This window comes from Antedon mediterranea, chromosome 7 (assembly GCF_964355755.1).
Source record: "Antedon mediterranea chromosome 7, ecAntMedi1.1, whole genome shotgun sequence".
NCBI lineage: Eukaryota > Metazoa > Echinodermata > Crinoidea > Comatulida > Antedonidae > Antedon > Antedon mediterranea.
In genome coordinates, this window is record NC_092676.1 from 19882759 (window position 1) to 19902571 (window position 19813).

At 32.4% G+C, this 19813-nt stretch overlaps 2 protein-coding genes across 7 annotated transcripts in view; both read left to right on the top strand.

The window, feature by feature from the left end:
- LOC140054939 (cytoskeleton-associated protein 5-like) overlaps positions 1 to 7586 on the top strand; it is a 44051-nt gene extending 36465 nt beyond the window's left edge. For 3 of the 6 annotated variants that reach the window (XM_072100072.1, XM_072100079.1, XM_072100075.1), the window contains 4 exons: positions 152 to 336; positions 555 to 596; positions 2315 to 2350; positions 4875 to 7586. In XM_072100072.1, the coding sequence (XP_071956173.1) occupies positions 152 to 336; positions 555 to 596; positions 2315 to 2350; positions 4875 to 4991 (380 nt within the window). In that variant the 3' untranslated portion in view covers positions 4992 to 7586. The remainder of the gene's footprint in view (positions 1 to 151; positions 337 to 554; positions 597 to 2314; positions 2351 to 4874) is intronic. The other 3 variants (XM_072100076.1, XM_072100077.1, XM_072100078.1) reach the window with 3 other exon arrangements.
- Positions 7587 to 7879: 293 nt separating this feature from the next.
- LOC140054940 (choline/ethanolamine kinase-like) lies at positions 7880 to 18466 on the top strand. Its single transcript, XM_072100080.1, has 8 exons — positions 7880 to 8191; positions 11158 to 11383; positions 11598 to 11731; positions 12217 to 12324; positions 12755 to 12892; positions 13078 to 13272; positions 13701 to 13782; positions 14877 to 18466. Exons 1-8 carry the CDS (start codon positions 7980 to 7982, stop codon positions 14955 to 14957), a joined length of 1176 nt encoding a protein of 391 aa, XP_071956181.1. The 5' UTR covers positions 7880 to 7979; the 3' UTR covers positions 14958 to 18466.
- The last annotated feature ends 1347 nt before the right edge of the window (positions 18467 to 19813 follow it).

Below are 19813 nucleotides of genomic sequence, written 5' to 3' on the forward strand. Positions count from 1 at the left end.
ACTGATTGATTATATTAATTGATTACTGATTGATTATATTAATTGATTTAAAACTTATGTAAAGTGATTAGTCAATTGTATTGATTATGTAAACTGATTGAGTATGGATTTATTCATGATCATAATAATTTTGTTGGACATTTTTTTAAAGGTTCATCAGAAGGTGGAACACCAGCAAACCAAGATGTGTCCACGTCACAACTGCGTGATCGTCTCAAAGTCCTACGTGCTCGATGTGGGCTAGACAATGGTGGCGAGGCAGTGCAAGAATCGGCACCAGTTAAACAAGGCAAACCAGAGTTAGTTAGTTCATCATCAATAGAATCCGATACACCTGTAAGTATTTATTTGTTCGTTTGTCATCTCTAATATAAATTGATCGCCTTTAAATTATTCAGAATTGAATGTTCTGTTGGTTTTTTCTTTATGTGTTTTATTCCTGTGTTTAAATATTTGTTTTCATAGCCCATTGCAGTACTAAATTATTTACTAATGTAATCTAAATTTGATTTAGCATTTTCTTTTAATTGGTAAATGTATAATTTATATTAAAGAGTGGAGCTAGTAGTCATCAGAGTGAAGAAGTCATAGACCAGGTAATACTATAGATGTGTTTTTTACATCTATGACTAGTGCATCCTATTAACAAGTGTGAAATTATTTAGATGAGGTTTACAGTATTAAATCTCATTTGTAGACTTTTGAATTTTGAGTTATCAACATAGAAAATCCTGGTTTTTTATTATTTTTTATATTCTGTTTATCAATTATATTAATATTCTGTATAAATAATATGCAGAAAATGCCTTGAATAGATGTATTGTTAGCAGGTTTAATATCATTTCCTTTCGTAACCACTACGCTATGATATATGCATAAGTAGCTATTGTTCTTTATAAGTACTTGGTATGGTTTTGATCTCTGACCTGATGTCCACTGTAATGAGTGAGTCATATGGCCGAGCGGTTAAGGCAGGGGCGCCGTTTACCGTACCTAAAGAGCCAACAACAACATCGGCAAGGGTTCGAGGCCAACTCACTCCTAGTTCTGGTGGTGGAACAAGTCTTCTCGGATAAGGACTATAAACCGTAGGTCCAGTGTACACAGTTATAACCTGTGTGTACTTTAAAGAAGCCAGTTCATTTTTCGAAAAGAGTAGGGGGTTACCCCGGTGAACTGGTTCACACAATAGCCCCTGTATCAGGGGGATTACCACCTATCTGATAGGACAGTGATTAATTCACTATTGGTAATCCTTGGCCACATTGCCTAAAGACATAAAATAAAAATAAAATAAATATATTGAGATTCATTTAATGGAGTTTCAAGTATGTTATACTACTGTAATGGCATTTATTTTTGTTTTCAATTCCGTCAAGGCTCTGTTTTATTTTATATACTATGAATAAATTAAATTATAATTACTACAGTACTAACAATGATATAAATTGTAGGTGGTCATTTGGTTGCTGTAATGTGTTATACTGATGAACTTGAAGAATAACATGTGTAGCAAAACCTAGACCATTTTTAGTTATTATACAAGCAGTATAAGTATTTTATTTCAACTTCATTTATAGAGGGTAACCCTTCCAGCTGGACAAATTGATGCCAGTTGATATTCATTCATATTCTGTTTGTTGGCTAATATATGGCAACCCTTTCAAATGTTCTAGCCACTCAGAGAAGATGTTGATATATATACCTGTGTTTTATATTATGATATTTGTGTAAAAAGCAAGGCTGTGGCGAGAGGTTAAAAACAGACGAGGCAAAGATGCTTTAATTTTAATTATTAAAAAATATGATGATTTTTTATGGGGAATTTGGGGTGGATAGTAAAAATTGAAAATTTCAGATGAGGCATCTGCTTCATGCTGGCTTCGGCCTAGAAAGTGCTTGTTTATGTCAACTTGGAACAGAATGAAACTGAACTAGTCAACAGGACTACATAAGCTATACAGAGATTGCAAAGCTTGGTTCCCACTAGAGACGCAAAGCAACGAGTTGACCAATGACAAGCGACAGTTCGAATAAATCATGGCCTGTGATTGGTCAAATCACTATGTTGCGTACTTGCGTTGTGTCTCTAATGGGACCCATGCTTTGAAACTACGTGTATTTAGTGCTATGAGTTTTTCGTTGAGAGTCAGTTATGCATGATAAATTCTATTTTTATTTAGATATAAAGCAAGCCTTTTTTTTTTGCCGAGTATTTCACAATGCAAGCTTTTCACTGCACTTTATTTTAGCATTAGCAACTTTTTTTTATATTATCTTTTATTTTAAAATTATGATTTTGTTTATTTGAAAGCGTAATCTTATGCCACACTTGTATCAGCCACAAAGGGTAAGAAAATTCTGTCCAAAATCTTTTTTTTTCTTTTTGCATCAAGCTTTGCAAGAATATTTTTTTTTACATTTATACAACCTTTTGCTATGAACTTCTGTTGCCTGTGTTATGTAATGAATGAATCTCTTAATAAGCTCTGTCTACATGATCAAACTTGTTTCACAAAAAAAGTATGATTTGCCCAAATATGGTAGTGATATGATGTCATCTTGTCCATATGGGCACAACACATTTTTTTGTCACATAAAGTTTGATAGTGTAGACAGAGCTTTAATAACATATACTGTACACATTATATTTTCAAGTTCAGAGATTTCAAGTTAGGGTACCTTGTTAAGCTTTAGGTGATGTGCCCATATATGGACACGATGATATATTACTACCATTATTTGGGTATATCACTATCATATTTGGCCACATCAAATTTTTTTGTCAAACTAGTTTGCTAGTGTAGACAGAGCTTTAGGGTGTCTTCCCTTAAATGCTACTACATTTTAGATATTACAGTAATAACTTTGCCAAAATCCTTCAGGGTTCATACCGGTCTTTGATGAACTAATAAATCAAGCAATGTTACAAAATTATTTATCTAGGCCGGGAAATCTGGCTTTCAGTAAAAAGTTGTAGAAATTCTTTTGCTATCCAACAAATTGTCTCCTTAATAAGGCCGTCCCCTGAATAAGGGTTGACATATTGACTGTCATTCTTAAAAAATGTGGGGTCCACTGTAATATAATGAAAGAATATTTGCATTTTTGCTTGGCTATGACATAAACATTTTAACTGTCATGTAAAAATGTTTTAAGCGAAAAGTCATGACATTTTGGTTACAAATGTCATAGAATTAGCTCTATGAGAACATTGTATGAACTCTGAATCAGGTGGAGGTATTTTTAAAGTGAATAGATTTATAACTGGGAATCCTTTATTTTTTAGATAATGTTCTAGTATATATAGAAAAAAACTGAATTTTCTTTTTTGTTTTATAAAATAGTACTCATCTTATTTAATAGTAAAACATAGTTATAAGCTTAAAAATGCCTTTTACGTAAAATATTAAGTTTACGGTAGCCAAATCCTTCTAGGGAGAAACTATGAGGTATGACCTAATGGAAAGGAATATCAGACTAGCAATAGGAGAGGCATGGGTTCGAGACATGTCTTTGCCATATTGCTTGTATCATTAGACAAGATACCCTGCAGAAGAAATAAATAACACATTTGATTTTACTTTTTTACTACTATTATAACTGTACGATTCTGATAAACCAATTATTATGTATGTTATTACAAGACTTAAAGTGAATGCACTATTCATTTTTGCATTTGAATTTTTTTTTTTTTTTTGTTGCATTACATTTTTAATTGCTTTTTCAAATATTTTATTCTTTTTTTTATATACTTCTGCTTTGCGCTGTAATTATTTTTTACAATTTTTTTTTATATTTTAATTTTCTTTTATTCTTCCTCTTCTCGGTGCATTTTAAATGTTCACTTCCTATATTTAATTTATGTTATCTATTATCTTCTACTTTTATATTACGTTAATTTAATTTCCTTCAACTGTCTTGCACATTTTGAAATGAACCTATTAATAATGGGACACCTATTGTACCCAACAAAGTTTCCCTAATGGGATGTAGCGTGGATAGGGGTTGGACACAGTGTTAAAACATCTATTGGCCCTTGTTGGTTTCATGGGAAAGTGTCCCCTTAATAAGGGTGTCCCGAATTTCCTGTTGACTTGTGATACATTTTTAAAAAATCGTTTTAGTTTAGGAATAATTTACGATGAAAATGAAAGCATATGTACACTTTGAAGCCTCTCAATGATTTTATTATATAATCAGACATAACTAAAATATTATTTTACTTCTGTTTCCATTTAACAAGTAGTATACCTTTCTAGGAAGTGTAACTTATAAATATTGCAGTTAGAAATGTGAGAATTAATGCCAAAACATAAGAAAGAATACCTACTGCAAAATTACCTTTATTAAAGCCACATTCCCATGGTATCTAACAAAAGATAAGAAAGTTCACAATAGGAATCGATAGACCAACTACAGAATTTTTCCTTTATCGGAGTAAAACAATATGTGAAAATATTAAAGCAAAAGTGATAAGGTTTTGTGAATACAGAATTATATTTAGAAATTGAATGTTGTATACAATATCAATTAGGTATTGTGTATTCATTGAGATGAGCAGGATCAGGGAGTAATAAATAATTTACATCTTCCTGATCTAATTAAGCCAAGTTTGTGACCTTTGACATCGTTTGACTGTCACAAAATTGGTTGTTTTGGGGCAATCGTAAGACAGTAACATAACAAATAACTTGAATGAAATCTCTCTAATAACAAGTTTATTCCAGATTTTTTGTCTTTGTCTTGTCTGTAAATTTTAAACAAGGTTTTCGTGCTGTTTTTTGTGTTTTCTTTTTGTTTTTTGTTTTGTTTTTTTGAGTGATAAATTGTGTTACTAAATTTCTGATTTTACGGATTTTTATTTGTTTTAGATTACCCTTGGATCGAGCAGTTCAACGTCGTCAACACAAGCGCAAGTACCGAACACGAACGTTGACGATCTTAGAAAACGTCTGGAACGAATAAAGAAAGGAGGCAGTATGAATTGAGAATATAAATCTTTATATGATTGCTTGACTGATTATTAAGTTGTTTATGCCACCAGCAGAAAAAAAAAAGAGAATTTATTTATCTTTGAATAAAAGATTTTAAAATCGGAATGGTAGTTTAGTACAAACGTTTTCTTAAGCTCTGTCTACACTATCAAACTTTAAGTGACAAAAAAATGTGATGTGCCCATATATTGACATGATGATCTCATATAACTATCATATTTGGTCATATTACTACCATATTTGGGTACATCACACTTTTTTTGTCAAACTAGTTTGAAAGTGTAACAGAGCTTTATAAACATACTTTTACAATATTTTGAAGAAAACAAAAGTTAAAATATGCAGTTTCTTCTTGGCTAAATCTCAAGAAAACACATTTAAAAATAGATAATACTGTAACTTCTCGGAATGTTTAATTCTAAAAAAAAAAAATATTTACAAATTTATAAATAAGTGGCAAATAAAAAAAGAATGCTTCATAAAGGCTGGACCAATGGTTTTTCTATTTTCAACTGGTTTGTTTCCAAAATTCAAAGTTAGCAACCTATATTATTCAATTCAAACTACTTTAACATTTATGACTACTTTGTACAGAATGAAGGAGATACAGTATATTTTATGCGTGTACGGCCATTTCCGCTGGTATAAGAAAAAAAGCAAATATTTTTCAATAAATGCACACTACCCAAATACTTTCATATTTCCAATTTTCCTAAATAAATTGTGGATATTTTGAATATATTTTCTGCTTAAATAGGTTATCTTATTTCCGTTGCCTATATTGTCAAGTAATTAATATTTGCTTTGCAAATCTAGTCTATGAATATTCATAGTTTTGGTTTATTTTGGTTCAAAGTTTAGAAGATATACAGAGAAAATTAACGACGTGTTGAGCAAAAAAGATATTTTGATGTAGAAATGTACTTACTGTTTTTGTGTGAATTAAGTGGTTGTGTTTTATAGCAATATTGATAAAAATATAAATAATTATCTCATACAATGTCAAACTAGAAATTTACAATCAGGTTTATGAATATTCATAATTTTTCATAAATATATTAATTATACATAGATCTGATTTGCATGTGTTATTGTATAAATCAATGCTATGCATTTTAATAACAATGATATGACAACTTCATCCTGAAGATAGCTGTTGAATATTCATAAGCAGTGGATTATTTATCTATAATTTACATAATATTCATAGAATGGCATTGAATATTCATGGTTTAATAGGTGAATATTTATAAATAATATTCATGAATCACATTGGAAATGTTAACAGTGTTCATGAATAATTAATATGTTTATTCATAGTTTAATAGGTGAATATTTATAATCGAATTAATATTCATAGAATTTCATTGACTATTTAAATAAATGTTTCATGAATATTAATATTATTATGTTTATTCATAGATTAATAGGTGGGTATGTATAATAATATTCAATATTAACATGTTAATAGATAATGTTTATTAAATGAATATTCATTTCATTGTTTTTTATATGGCCTCTAGAAAAACAAAATATGCAAAAAGCTTTTCTTATTTTTAAAATACTTTGTGTGTAGACATTGTTGTTTGACGCTTATATTTGCCAATTTGTTTGTCTTTTAAATTCTTTTGGTTTCAAGATTGTTTAGTTGTTTTTGAAAATTTGTCACAGAAAATTATTGATACAGGATAAGATAATGAGTTTGACTTATTGATATAAAGTTGCTTCCTAAATCTGAAATATAGAAATTAGAGAGAATTTTAATAAATGAATGAAGTGTAATGCAATTAATTTTTAACTAAATGCATTACACTAATAAAATTATTAGATTAATGTGATTGGGAACTAGAGTGCAAAAGATGCTCGCTACAAGCCCATAGTCACTGGGGGACCTTTTTCCCTTTCAATCTAAATAGGCCCAACTAGCCTAGCTCATGAAAAAATCAGTCCCATTTTGAGGTAAAAAGCACCCCATATCCTGGCTATGGGCTTGTACTATCCAATCTATATTATAGAGAGCACATTGCAAAAAAATTAATTGTACAAAGTTTGTTTATTTATGCTGTACGTTGTGCTAATTGAACGTCAAAAACATTGTATACACTTCATGCAAACAAATAGCATATTCTAATAAGAAATATGAGTGTTAATTCATACTTACAGTATATCACATAGAGAATAGTATGACAGATTTTTTGAATGGTGAGTCGAAATTACAAAAGAAAATAACATGCATGTTCACTATGGGTTTGACAAAAAACAAAATCTTTGTATAGGGTATAAGACTGTCGATCCCTGCCAGTGCTATAAGGGTACTGTTGTAAAGATAGATGAATTACCAATCCCTCAATAACTAATTGGGAGTAAATCATACATCATTATTAAATACATAGATTATTATTAGTCGTACAGCTTTTAATGTTACAGTATTACATCATCATCATACTAAATCATGTAATGGTAAAATGGTAACCTAACCACAACAATCAACTTAATTAAAATCAAATATGTTAAATAATAATAATATTTGTTATTAATACTATTACAGTATTAAAAAAGGCGGATGAATGCTATTTGCATGCGGATGCGAGGAAAAAATAAAATAACTAAAAGTTATATATTGTGTCTTATGTTTCTGTTGCTCTGTTATAAATTACTGATACTTTTAGGAATTTTTTTTGTTTTTTGGATTTAAACTACAATTGCGATTACGTCATCACAAACTCGCTCGATCCGTGACGTGATCGATCATCAATACACGTAACGCTTCAATGAACAACCACGTGCATATCCTACGTGTACGTACGACGTGTGGTGGTGACGTGACGTGTCTCCTCAAAAAGATCACAAACAAACTACTCACGCTTCACACATCGAATCAAACCACCACACACAGAGGATTGTGTTGTTTTTTTGTATTATAATTTTGTGTATTTATCAAAGTACTGCTGTGTGTTAATCGTTTGTTAATAATATTAACGAATGTTTCTAGCAAGTAAACTAACAAATTACACTTTTTTGCGATCTGTACGTCTCACGGCCAACAACGTTCTAAGAAATCCCATTCTTTCTTTATATCACAACATGGAGGTTGAGCCCGAGTTCAGAGTGAAGGCTTTTAACTTGTGTCGTGAATACATCGGAGGAACGTGGTCCAGGCAGAGTGTTAACGATTTCAAGATAATTCCTTTACGGTAAGATAAATGGTGGTATCATCAAATACGTTATATTCACTCTGGCTACTTTGTTTAGGATCAATATAAAGAATACTACTACAGTACGCCACGGTCACCCGTGCGTGCTACTACTACTAGGCCTAGGCTACTAGAGGCCTACTACTAGGCTAGCCCTAATATATTAATTCGGCTTAGTCAGGTTGCCGGAGACGTTTCGTCCCAGTTTTTAGGCTGACCAAACTTAATAATTCTTAATATTTTGTTTGGTATTGAACAAGTTTGTTTTAAAGGATAAATGTTTTTCAATGTATATAATACATTTTTAAATTTAAAACACCTCAGACAGTAAATAGTATTGATTATTAATTAGTAAAAGAATATTAATAATAATATACATGAGAAGGCCTTTCATTGTGAAAAGGTTAACAAAATATATGTACTTTCATCATTGCAGCCCAAGTCATCTAACCTAATTCTACATTTCTACATTGGTGTGTGCAGTGAATCGATCTCAATCATTTCTAATCAGTCAATCACATGAAGCGAAAGGTTACACACATCAATCATCTATTATTAACCTTTTACATTCTCATTTCAGATTACGCTAATCATCTCGTCTTCATTTCTGCAGATTTTGGGAGTTCCTTGGACTTAAAAAAAGTAAAATTTGTATTACCCAATGAACCATAAACCAGTTCTCGCATTGTTTTCTTCTTTTTTTCAGTGGTGGTATTAGCAACGAAATGTATCTTTGTTATCTTCCAGTTGAGAAATCACCAGGTAGCTTCCACTTAACATCAACAGTGAATCAAGATGGAGGAATCCCACAGTTTAAGGTTGTCTATGTTCCACAGGAATCATTTCAAGATGTATTCTATGTCATGTTGAATGTTTTTTCTTATGTCTTCATTTGGCTCTGCGAATCTGCGCTCATCCATGCGGTGTGATAGCATCTACTATTATAGGCAGCGCACCAGTGTTTTTGTATTGTTTTTTTTATAGAAGGAATGATGTTGAAATTTAGCTCGCTGATTCGGTGTACGGTAATTAGTGTACGGTAATTAGTGTGCTAATCACTGCTTTATATTAAAGCTGCGGATGGCTCCATTTTTTCTCAAGATCGTTATCTGTTAAACTGTACAGTATGCTATGGATTACGACATATGGCAACATTTATACGTCATCCTTTCTTTCTGACTGGCTTATTTTTTTTTTTCAACTTTCAGTTGCATATAAATTTATACTCTAGTATTCATTTATAATTAAGGTACTTTTTTTTCAATATTAATATTCAACGTGCATTGTATGATGACCTAAATATTTATTAAGTTGCAACTTAGTTTTGGCTTTTTTCTGATTGATTGCCTAACAGTTATTTTTTTAACAAAATTTAATTATTTCTCTAATGAAAAAAGGTTCCTGGATGTGAATTTATTTTCAGACCCGTACAATTGTACTTTATTACAGTAATCTTTAGTGGAAGCAAGATTTTTTTTTTAAATGAACAGAATATTGCCAGGCATGGGATTTCCTCTTAACTTGATTTCTTAAGAATTCATTAAATCGCCTTTAGATCCCATGGCATATAAAAGGTACTCAGGGATTTTTGTTTAACCAAATAAGTTTATAATTTTCTCATATGAGAAGCAGAGATCACTATAAGCAGAGTTTTGAATTAGTAATATTTTTACAGAGAGGAGTAAAAAGGTCATATATTCACTATACACTTTAATAAGAAGCTTGTTTTATTGGCCAATCATTTTTCCTGAACTGTTTTGTTTTTTCTGCAGAATTTTTACTTCACAGACATTAACTTCCTCGTAATTTTTTCCATATTAATAAATGGTATTTTTTCTTCATAATTCCTGCTTCTTTATAGTTTTTTTAAAATGATATTTATTTGTGGAAGAAAAAAATTACCATTTTTATTTTTGGTTTCTAGTTGTCCAATGACCTTGAAGATCGTAGTGGCGTAGCAGATGAGATACAGTAGTAGTACTCATCATGATACGATACAGTACTCCCAGTAGTGCTCATCTCGTCTCCGGTTTATTAAATAAGAAATGAATCTCCTTCTTCCCCCCTTCCCCCTTTAAATTGCACATATATATTATATAAGTTTATAATAAATAATACTGTGTATATTAACTGTAACATTCACTCCAAATTTAACTTTGAACTGTTTTTCATCATTTGTAACCTCTGATCCTATTCATTTTTATATCAATCTAAACACTACAAATCTTATCTGTGTGTGTATTTAAATTGTAACACCTAGAACAGAAAATTGAAATTATTTATACCATGGAGAAATATTTCTCCATGTTTATACTAAACAATTCTGCAAACAAAATGATTTGTAAAATGTAATCAAGTGTAAACAGATTTATTTATTACTTTATTATTTATAATTTATTAATAAATGTTATTTTTAGATAAAGTGTTATATACTCTTCTTCAAAGTTTGAAGGGTTTGTTATCAATTTGTATGAAACATATAATTTATTTTATTAAAGTACTTTAAAAGCATCATAAATTTATTGAACCAAATTTTTTTTTTTTTGGTAACATGAAAATAAGTTGTTTGTGAAAGTCACCTTCAAGGGACAAAGCTGTGTTTGACCTTCACATGACCTTGATTACTAGTTATAGTTTTGACTTTGACCAAAATAATATCACATGATTAGCATTGTTCTGTCAAGTGTATTTTGTGTTTGTAACTTTCCTGCCAACCAATAATTGCTAACATGTTCATTCTATGTCTCAACACCCTAGCTTGCTCAATTTGTATTTTTAAATCTAGTTTTGACAGAGGTTAGTTAGGGAGTCTGATGTTGAGAGTTTACTATACAAAAGTCTAAACTCTATTCCTTGTATGAATGGTAGGGAAACAAATACAGTACACATTACACATCATCACCATGTTACTGCTGAATATCTACCATTAAAAATGTTCTACACAGCTTTGTGTGGTTGTGTTTCAGAACTGGTCTTAGTAATTACATTTATCTCTGTTCTCTGCCGCATAAACAGAAACTGCCTAAAGATGAGCCACGACAGGTGCTACTACGTATTTTCGGCACTATAATTCGAGAAGATGGTGATGCCTCCCTCACCGATAGTATCATTTTTTCGTTGCTGTCCGAAAGGAAGCAAGCACCAAAGTTGTATGGGGTTTTTCAAGAAGGAAGGCTAGAGGAATACATTCCAGTGAGTAAAGTTCTGTTTACACGATCAAACTTTATGTGTGTGCCCATAGATGGACATGATGATGTCATATCACAACTATATTTGGATTTGCATTTCACTTTTTCTTTTAATAGTCAAGAGCATTGCACACATACGAACTAAGTAATCCTGAAATATCAAAAGAAATTGCCAGAAAGTTAGCAGAATTTCACCAATTAAATTTTTCTTTTAATAGTCAAGAGCATTGCGCACAGATGAACTAAGTAATCCTGAAATATCAAAAGAAATTGCCAGAAAGTTAGCAGAATTTCACCAATTAAATCTACCATTGAGAAAAACTGCTAGTAAGCTCAATGAACAGATAGATAGGTATGTTTAATATTTAAATTATCATATTATTAATATTAACTACTTGATATTTGTATAACATGTACTGTTACTTACAGCACCACTTACTGCGCTGCATTGAAAAATATAAATATCCAGTGTAATGCATCCCTGTGATTGGCTACTACATTTCTGTTTCACTTTACTATATAACCATCTTTTTCTTGATTTGTGTTAATTTTAATTTGTATTATAAAAACTAAATTTAGAATGCATATAAATGTATATATAAAAATTTGGGTAACATAATTTTTTCAATCTTCTATCGACTAAAGTCAAAGTATAGTCGTTATCTCGGGACCGATCTATGGCCACCACCAGGTAGGCTTACTTCATTAAGGCTTCTATGAATGGATGTACTGGTTGAGAGCAGGAACGCTAGTAGACCAAACCCAGTACCGTTTTGATTACAATCAATCGGGAAATTACCTCACGATGTATTAGGAAAATTTTTCATTCATTTTCAGGTGGATGAAACAGTATACAGGGTTTATGGCCAAGGCATCCGGAAAGAAACGTGACGAATTTGCAAGATTTGCATCATATAACTTGGAGAAAGAGGCAGAATATGTGAAGTAGGTATTATAAGATGACGACATTAGGTTAAGGATCTGACCGCCTCTGAGTTTTTAATTTTTCAATCAAAAATTGAATTTGGAATCTTTGGCTTGATATGCCAATGTCCTAAGCTCTGTCCACAATATCAAACTTTATGTGACAAAAAAATGTGATGTGCCCATATATGGACATGATGTCATATCACTACCATATTTGGGCATATCACTACCATATACCACTACTCTTTTTATATATCCATTAAACTTTATATATAATTTAATAATAATCTATTAATGATACTTCTGTGCCTTCCATTCCTATCACCTATGATGATGGTCACAATTTTATCCTGTTAACATAGACTAGTACATTACTTTTATATATGATCAGTATGATAAATTTAAATATACAAATTGTCTTCAAACTTTTACTTTTCATTTCTTTAAGGAAACTAGTAAATGCTTCTGAGAGTCCGGTTTTATTTTGTCACAATGATGCGCAGGAAGGCAATGTTTTGTATTGCGAAAATGATTCAAGTTTTTCACTAGTGTTAATTGATTATGAATATGCTGGCTACAGCTATAGGTAAGACAAATTTTAAGCTATTATATTAAATATTTTTAAATAATTTTCACCTGGTTTAACACCAAAGAAAAATTCTCAAAATGTAAATATTTTATACATTGCACATCCTGATATGTAAGTTTGATAAACTGATTTTCCATTGACAGAATGATATACATATTACACTTTTTTTTTTACATTTACAGGGAACACGATTTCGGAAATCATTTTTGTGAATGGGCCATCAATAACAACACGGATGAATACCCGTACTACTCAATAGACATGAGCAAATATCCATCGGAAGAGCAGCAGTTGTTTTTCTTTAGAGCTTACATGAAAAGCGCCGGAATACCTTGCAGTAAAGAAGATGAAGAATTATTCCTTAGAGAATCTTTTAGGTAATTCACTATTTGTTTAATGCATTTGCAGTAAACTCATAATTTGATCAATCGGACGTATCCTTATATGAGAAGACCAGAACTAATAGTGCTTTGAATATTTGCCAATAATTAGTAGCTGGCAAAATGTATTATAAAATATAAGGTCAACTATGAAACTACTGACCCATGACTGTGCTTTAACGGTTCCACATACGTAACCAGTGGCGTAATGCACGGGGCAAATGCCCTTGTTTTAGCACTCCTAAGGAGCGCTCTGGGTCTACTCAACTTCCAGGGCTACTCAACCTTTGGGCATCTTGAACTCTGGGGCCTCTTGACCTCTGGGACCTCTGGGCCCTTGACCTCTGGGACCAGCCGTTACGCCACTGCACAGAACGTGCAAGTTCTATGTGTACATGTTTTTATTTTATTCACTGTCTATCTAGGTTTGCAATAGCAAGTCACTTTCGATGGTCTATCTGGTCAGTAGTTCAAGAAAATTTATCAAATACAGCATTTGGTTTCTTGGTAAGTATCTTTTTTCTTACATTTCACCATTTACACATACTTTTTTAAAATTCTCTTCGCCCCAGTGAACCCCTATTATGGGAACACCTTTGGGACACTAGAAAGTGTCCCCTGAATAAAGATGTCCTCTGAATAAAGATGTCCTCTGAATAGGGGTGTCCCCTGAATAGGGGTGTCCCCTGAATAGGAGTGTCTCCTGAATAGGAGTGTCCCCAGGATAGAGATGTCCCCTGAATATGGGTATCCTGACTGTATTACTTGACTGACTGACTGACTTGCCTCGCTGCCAAATATCCAATACCTGCAACTAAATGCTAAAACAATTAAATGTTTAAGTGTCAATATTGTAACAAGATAAAGCTATGTCTACAAACTAGTTTGACAAAAAAAAAAGATGTGATGTAAGCTAAATGAATATGAATGTTTATTATTATTTTTATAAATCTACTTTATCTAAATTGAATTTTTTCTTTAATATGTTGAGTAAACCGTAGACCCCTTACATTGGAACCACGTTAAATGATAGAATTTTACTGCTGCTATATAAGGAAATTAAACTTTATTTATTTATTCACACCCTTTATTACTACAAGACCAGCCATTTCTGTTAAAAACACAGATAACAACATCAAACAATGTAACCAGTATTTACAATCTTAAACCATCAATTAAATATCAACCAAATGAGCACAGTACTTCAAACTATATATGTTACACCACATACTGCAATAGAGCACTGTGGCGCAGTGGTTAGAGCATTGGACTTGCAATCAAGAGGTTTCCGGTTCAAGCCCGGCCCGATCACTGCAGTGTTGAGTCCTTGAGCAAGATTCTTTATCCACGTTGTTCCTCCCCACCCAGGTGATACAAATGGGTGCCGGTATGTAAAAAGTACTGGGAAGGTAAATCAGACTTGTTTGTGAGGGCGGAGTGGCGTACCCCCACAAACATACACACTTAGTGGAGTCTGGCCCAAACGCTAAGGAAATGGAGATGGGCACCGTTAGCATTTGCTTTGGGGTCGACCTTACCTTTTTACTTTTTTACATACTACGCCAAGAAATTTTTATTATTGTTATTTTTGTTTTATTTAGGAATATGCAGAGGACCGTCTAAAAATATATTCAGAATTAAAGAAACAAATTCCAGAAAGACTGAATTTTCCAGCTGAATAAATTGTCGAAATATTTGCAATATTGTATAATTATGAATACCTTCAACTCAAAATAGCTTTTTTGTTCTATGCATGGATTAACAAATTGTTAAGCTGATACAGCTCACAGATTTTAACCAAACTTTTAACAACAAAAAACCCTGAAATAATTGTATAAATGTAAGCATAGCTTAACGTGAATGTATTTACTGTGTGATTGATTGATTTAAAGCTCGCCCACTTTCCCTAAGCAAGCAGTATAAGTGTTATCATTTGTAATTAATGTGAAAAAAAAGTCATGTATTAAAAAATGACAATGTTTGGCAGTCACAATGTAATAACCCAGAGGGCAGCAGACTAAGCAACACAAAATGGTGATAATTTAACGATGCAATGAAGGTGTTTACAAAAATAATAATGTTCACAATTGGAATTGGGATCAACTCCCTTCTTTTTTTTTCAATGAAACAGATATTTCTGTAATAGTTTTGTAGTTTTCACATGTCAATTGTTTGGAATATTTGACAATAATAAGATCAAACTTGCTAGGAACAGACATATTGGTGCATGGCCATGTATGGCTTCATAGTAACATATGTTAAGTGGCATAATGCATGGGACACAGGCCCCTGGTTTAGCACTCCTAATGGGCCCACCAATACTGGGTAGTTGCATTGGGGCTGCTTATGCTTTGGGGCCCCTTAAGCTCTGGGCCCTTGGGTTTAGCCAGGGAGCGCTCATAGCCGTTATGCCATTGCATATGATCTGCAGAAGCTGTATAATAACGAGACATTCCATTGATTGCCAATGTCTATTCAAAATATAAATATATATAACAATACATAATTAAAGAAGTCCCCATTGAGTGGGGACTCATACTTGAGGGTGAACTCTGCTTGAATATGAATGAATATATAGTATATATCTATATACTCGCAAATGTATTCCTAATGCATAGCATAGTGTATAGTATAATCAGTAAGTAACATACACTGCATTGTATATGTATGTGTGTGTGTATACCACTCTTATAAGGTGGTGGTCTTGGGTATTTTATAAATGTTTAGTTAAGATAAGATTTACTTTAGATTGTATTGTAGATTTCAACACATTCTTTTTAACAATTTGTTTTATGAATATACTATATGTATAGTATATTACTGCATTTGTGTGGTGCTGATTGGGGTAGTTAAATTGTGCTTTGAAATAAGTAATATGATTGTGCTAAACTACTCAACAGTATTCAAAGATTTAACTATTTACTTGTGTAAATATATATAACTTCAATAATAAAAAAATTAATAATAATAATAAACAGTATTTATATAGCGCCTAATGGATCACTGACCCCTCTAGGTGCTTTACATTAGAACTTAACTAATGGTAATAAACTATCCCCCGCCGGACACCATTCCGGTATTTCTTAGTCAAGGTTTCGGGGATGGAGACAATCAATAATGTGAAGAAAAAAATGTAACTAAGCTTAACTATGTTTAACTAAGATAAAACTATCCCCCGCCGGACACCATCCCGGTATTTCTGAGTCAAGGTTTCTGAACTGCATTATTCAGAATACGAGTGATGTAACTGAATCTTACCTTACCACTTATGATTATGTAAGTGTTACTACTTAAATAAATTAAGTAGAATATTATTACTATAGTACACATAAGATGTTGTTCTTTTGGTTTATGTTACTCATTTTTTTAAATATTTTTCGGAAACTTACATAAATTATGCATTTCATCATTTGTCCATTCTCTCATCCAGCTCCGTAAAATCAATTAAATCGTCCAAGGTTTCAAGTATTAAAGGACCACTTGGGACATCCCTAAACCAGGGCCTCAGGCCTCTTTGTTTAATATGCTACCGCCTCCTGTTGTCACTGCCATATATTTTTTTAAGAGAGTAAAAACACAGGGCTAGGTGTATCGTAACCCATCGTATATATTGGTGATGCTGTATAAATATGCTACTATCTAGTAATTCCATATGGTGTGTTGGCTATTTGTAGGTTTAAAGTTCGCATTTGTTTTGTTGCAGTCAAACATTGTATTGTTAATATATAACTATGTAATGCTCATTTATATTTGTAAAAATTATTGAATTTGAAAAGTTATAATTTCTTAAAAATTACATAAACAATCTGAAAATATAACTTGTGTTTTTACATGATTTGTTTTAATTGGAATTCATTAATTCTTATAAATAATTAAGTTTAGCATGCTGATTATTTTTAAATTTCTGAATATTATTATATTGGCCATGTTAGTACAGTCTTGATAATGCAAACCTGTTAATTGCTTGTAAACAATAGTACTATAGAATACAGTATTCTTATATATATCGTACATTTATTAATTGTTTGGTTTCTATTCATCGTTTTTTCTCACTAAATGGAGAATTTTAATTCACATATTTTTATCAAAGGTGGTCAATGTGAGCAAAACCTTTTTTTTGTGTATTATAGTTTAAATTAAAACAATTTTCCTTGATTATATTTATTTTGTTTGCACAATTATCAACGGTGTTAATGAATTTTTCTTGAATATTTCAATCAAACTAGATTTATGATATATTTTCATTTTTCATATTTTCATTACATTTTTAAAAACCAGTTTTTATCGGTTTAAATACAGTGTACATATTTCTAGTGTAGTTACGTACAGTGTTTATAAACCTACAGTATAGTATATTTAGTATGCTTGTGCAGTAGATGTAGATATAATGTGTATTCAGTTCTATCTACACTATCGAACTAGTTCAACAACAAAAAAGTGTGATGTGCCTAAATATGGTAGTGATATGCCCAAATACGGTAGTGATATGCCCAAATATGGTAGTAATAATCCTGTCCATTATGTTGTCACATAATGTTTGATAGTGGAGACAGAGCTTTACATACGTACATTGAGATATGGTCTTTAGTACTTGCCTCTTGTTCACACAACACATTTATAAATCTTACAAAAGTATGTTATAATATGTTGTACAGTTGACGTTACAAAAGTGTATAGTAGTCAAACACAATAGTGGGTAGGGGGCTTAAATTGAACTACTTTAGTAGTTTTACCAAATAAATAGTAATCATGTTTCACAATGCTTGTATGTATGTATGTTCAAAGTTACGTTACTGAATTTGTAAGGTACCGTAATGTGTTTTTTCCTTGTTTTTACATGGATAGCCTTACAGTATAAATGTACAGTATTACATTGATAGGAATTATGTAGTTAATGTGTATATTATGCCTATTGTATAAAAATACGTGATTCTATCCAAACTGTATAATATTGGAAAACATTTATACATATACGTTTAGGATACTGTATATATTTCGCTGAAAATGGTATCTACCGTACCTGTAGATTGATTTAGATTTTTGATTTAGATTGATTTCATGGGGCCATTCAAGTGTAACAATTGATATGTGATAAAATGTTAATGTCATTTTAATTTTTACATTTATTCTCAAAAAAGTATTAAAGAAACATAATAAAGATTGTTTATAAGGTTTTTTGTATAATTTTGTAATCCGGGTTTTTTGCATAATTTTTATTCCGGGTTTGTTGCCTACTGTACTTAGTAAAGATAGAATACTGCATATCGTGTCTTCAATAAATCGTGGTCGTATCAGCGTTTCATCAACACATCGTGGTCGTATCAGCGTTTCGTCAACAGATCGCAGTCGTATCAGTAACACATCGCGGTCGTATCAGCTGTGTTTCTTCAACACATCGCGGTCATATCAGCGTTTCGTCAACATATCGCGGTCGTAGCAGCGTTTCGTCAACACATCGCGGTTGTATCAGCGTTTCGTCAACACATCGCGATCGTATCAGCGTATCGTCAACACATCGCGGTCGTATCCGCGTTTCGTCAACACATCACGGTCGTATCAGCGTTTCGTCAACACATCGCGGTCATATCAGCGTTTCGTCAACATATCGCGGTCATATTAGCGTTCCGTCAACACATCGCGGTCATATCAGCGTTTCGTTAACACATCGCGGTCGTGTCAGCGTTTCGTCAACACATCGCGGTCGTATCAGCGTTTCGTCAACACATCGCGGTCGTATCCGCGTTTCGTCAATACATCGTGGTCGTATCTGCGTTTCGTCAATACATCGCGGTCGTATCCGCGTTTCGTCAATCGCGGTCGTACCAGCGTTTCGTCAACACATCGCGCTCGTGTCAGCGTTTCGTCAACACATCGCGGTCATATTAGCGTTTCGTCAACACATCGCGGTCATATCAGCGTTTCGTCAACATATCGTAGTCGTCAACATCCATGATGTTCTCAACACATGTCGCCAGAGTGTCGTCAACACCATATCGTTTGTTAAAGGCCAACTTAGACAGCGTCGTACGATGAGGTCCGACGAAACGTATTGGCGAGTCGGTGCTGTTTGAGTTAAATCCCGACGAGACGAGTCGTCTTGAGATAGCGTCGGGCGTGGTTTTTAGGTCGTCGCGAGAAGTTTTCTCCCGACGAGACGACTCGTCGGGCCTTGTCGTACGGACGAGTTGGCCTTAACACATACTTTTGAATATTCGTCCCTACACCAAATAGAAAATGGATAATAACAGTGTTACTTTATTCACTATGATTCTTTATTTTTGTCCATCTATTATTCATTAAACAGTACTCAATCTTTGTTTAAAGTTTAAGAAGAGAAGCCACTTCGTATACCCACCATCGATCTCTGCAAAAGAAAAATAAATTTATGTTATAGAGTATTGTATGTTGTAATGGATACATATTGCCAATCTAGTTAAAAGTCGTGGGTTTGTAATAAGTTTCGAAGATTTTTGTTCACATTTTAGTTTTAATTAAATATTTTCTTGTTATGTTATATAGTGTTTAATTCACAACGCCT

Coding starts and splice junctions, on each gene's coding strand:
- LOC140054940 (XM_072100080.1), top strand. CDS start 7,980: ATGTTTCTAGCAAGTAAACTAACAAATTACACTTTTTTGCGATCTGTA. Junction 11,732..12,216: donor CTCAATGAACAGATAGATAG/GTATGTTTAATA, acceptor ATTCATTTTCAG/GTGGATGAAACAGTATACAG. Junction 12,325..12,754: donor AAAGAGGCAGAATATGTGAA/GTAGGTATTATA, acceptor CATTTCTTTAAG/GAAACTAGTAAATGCTTCTG.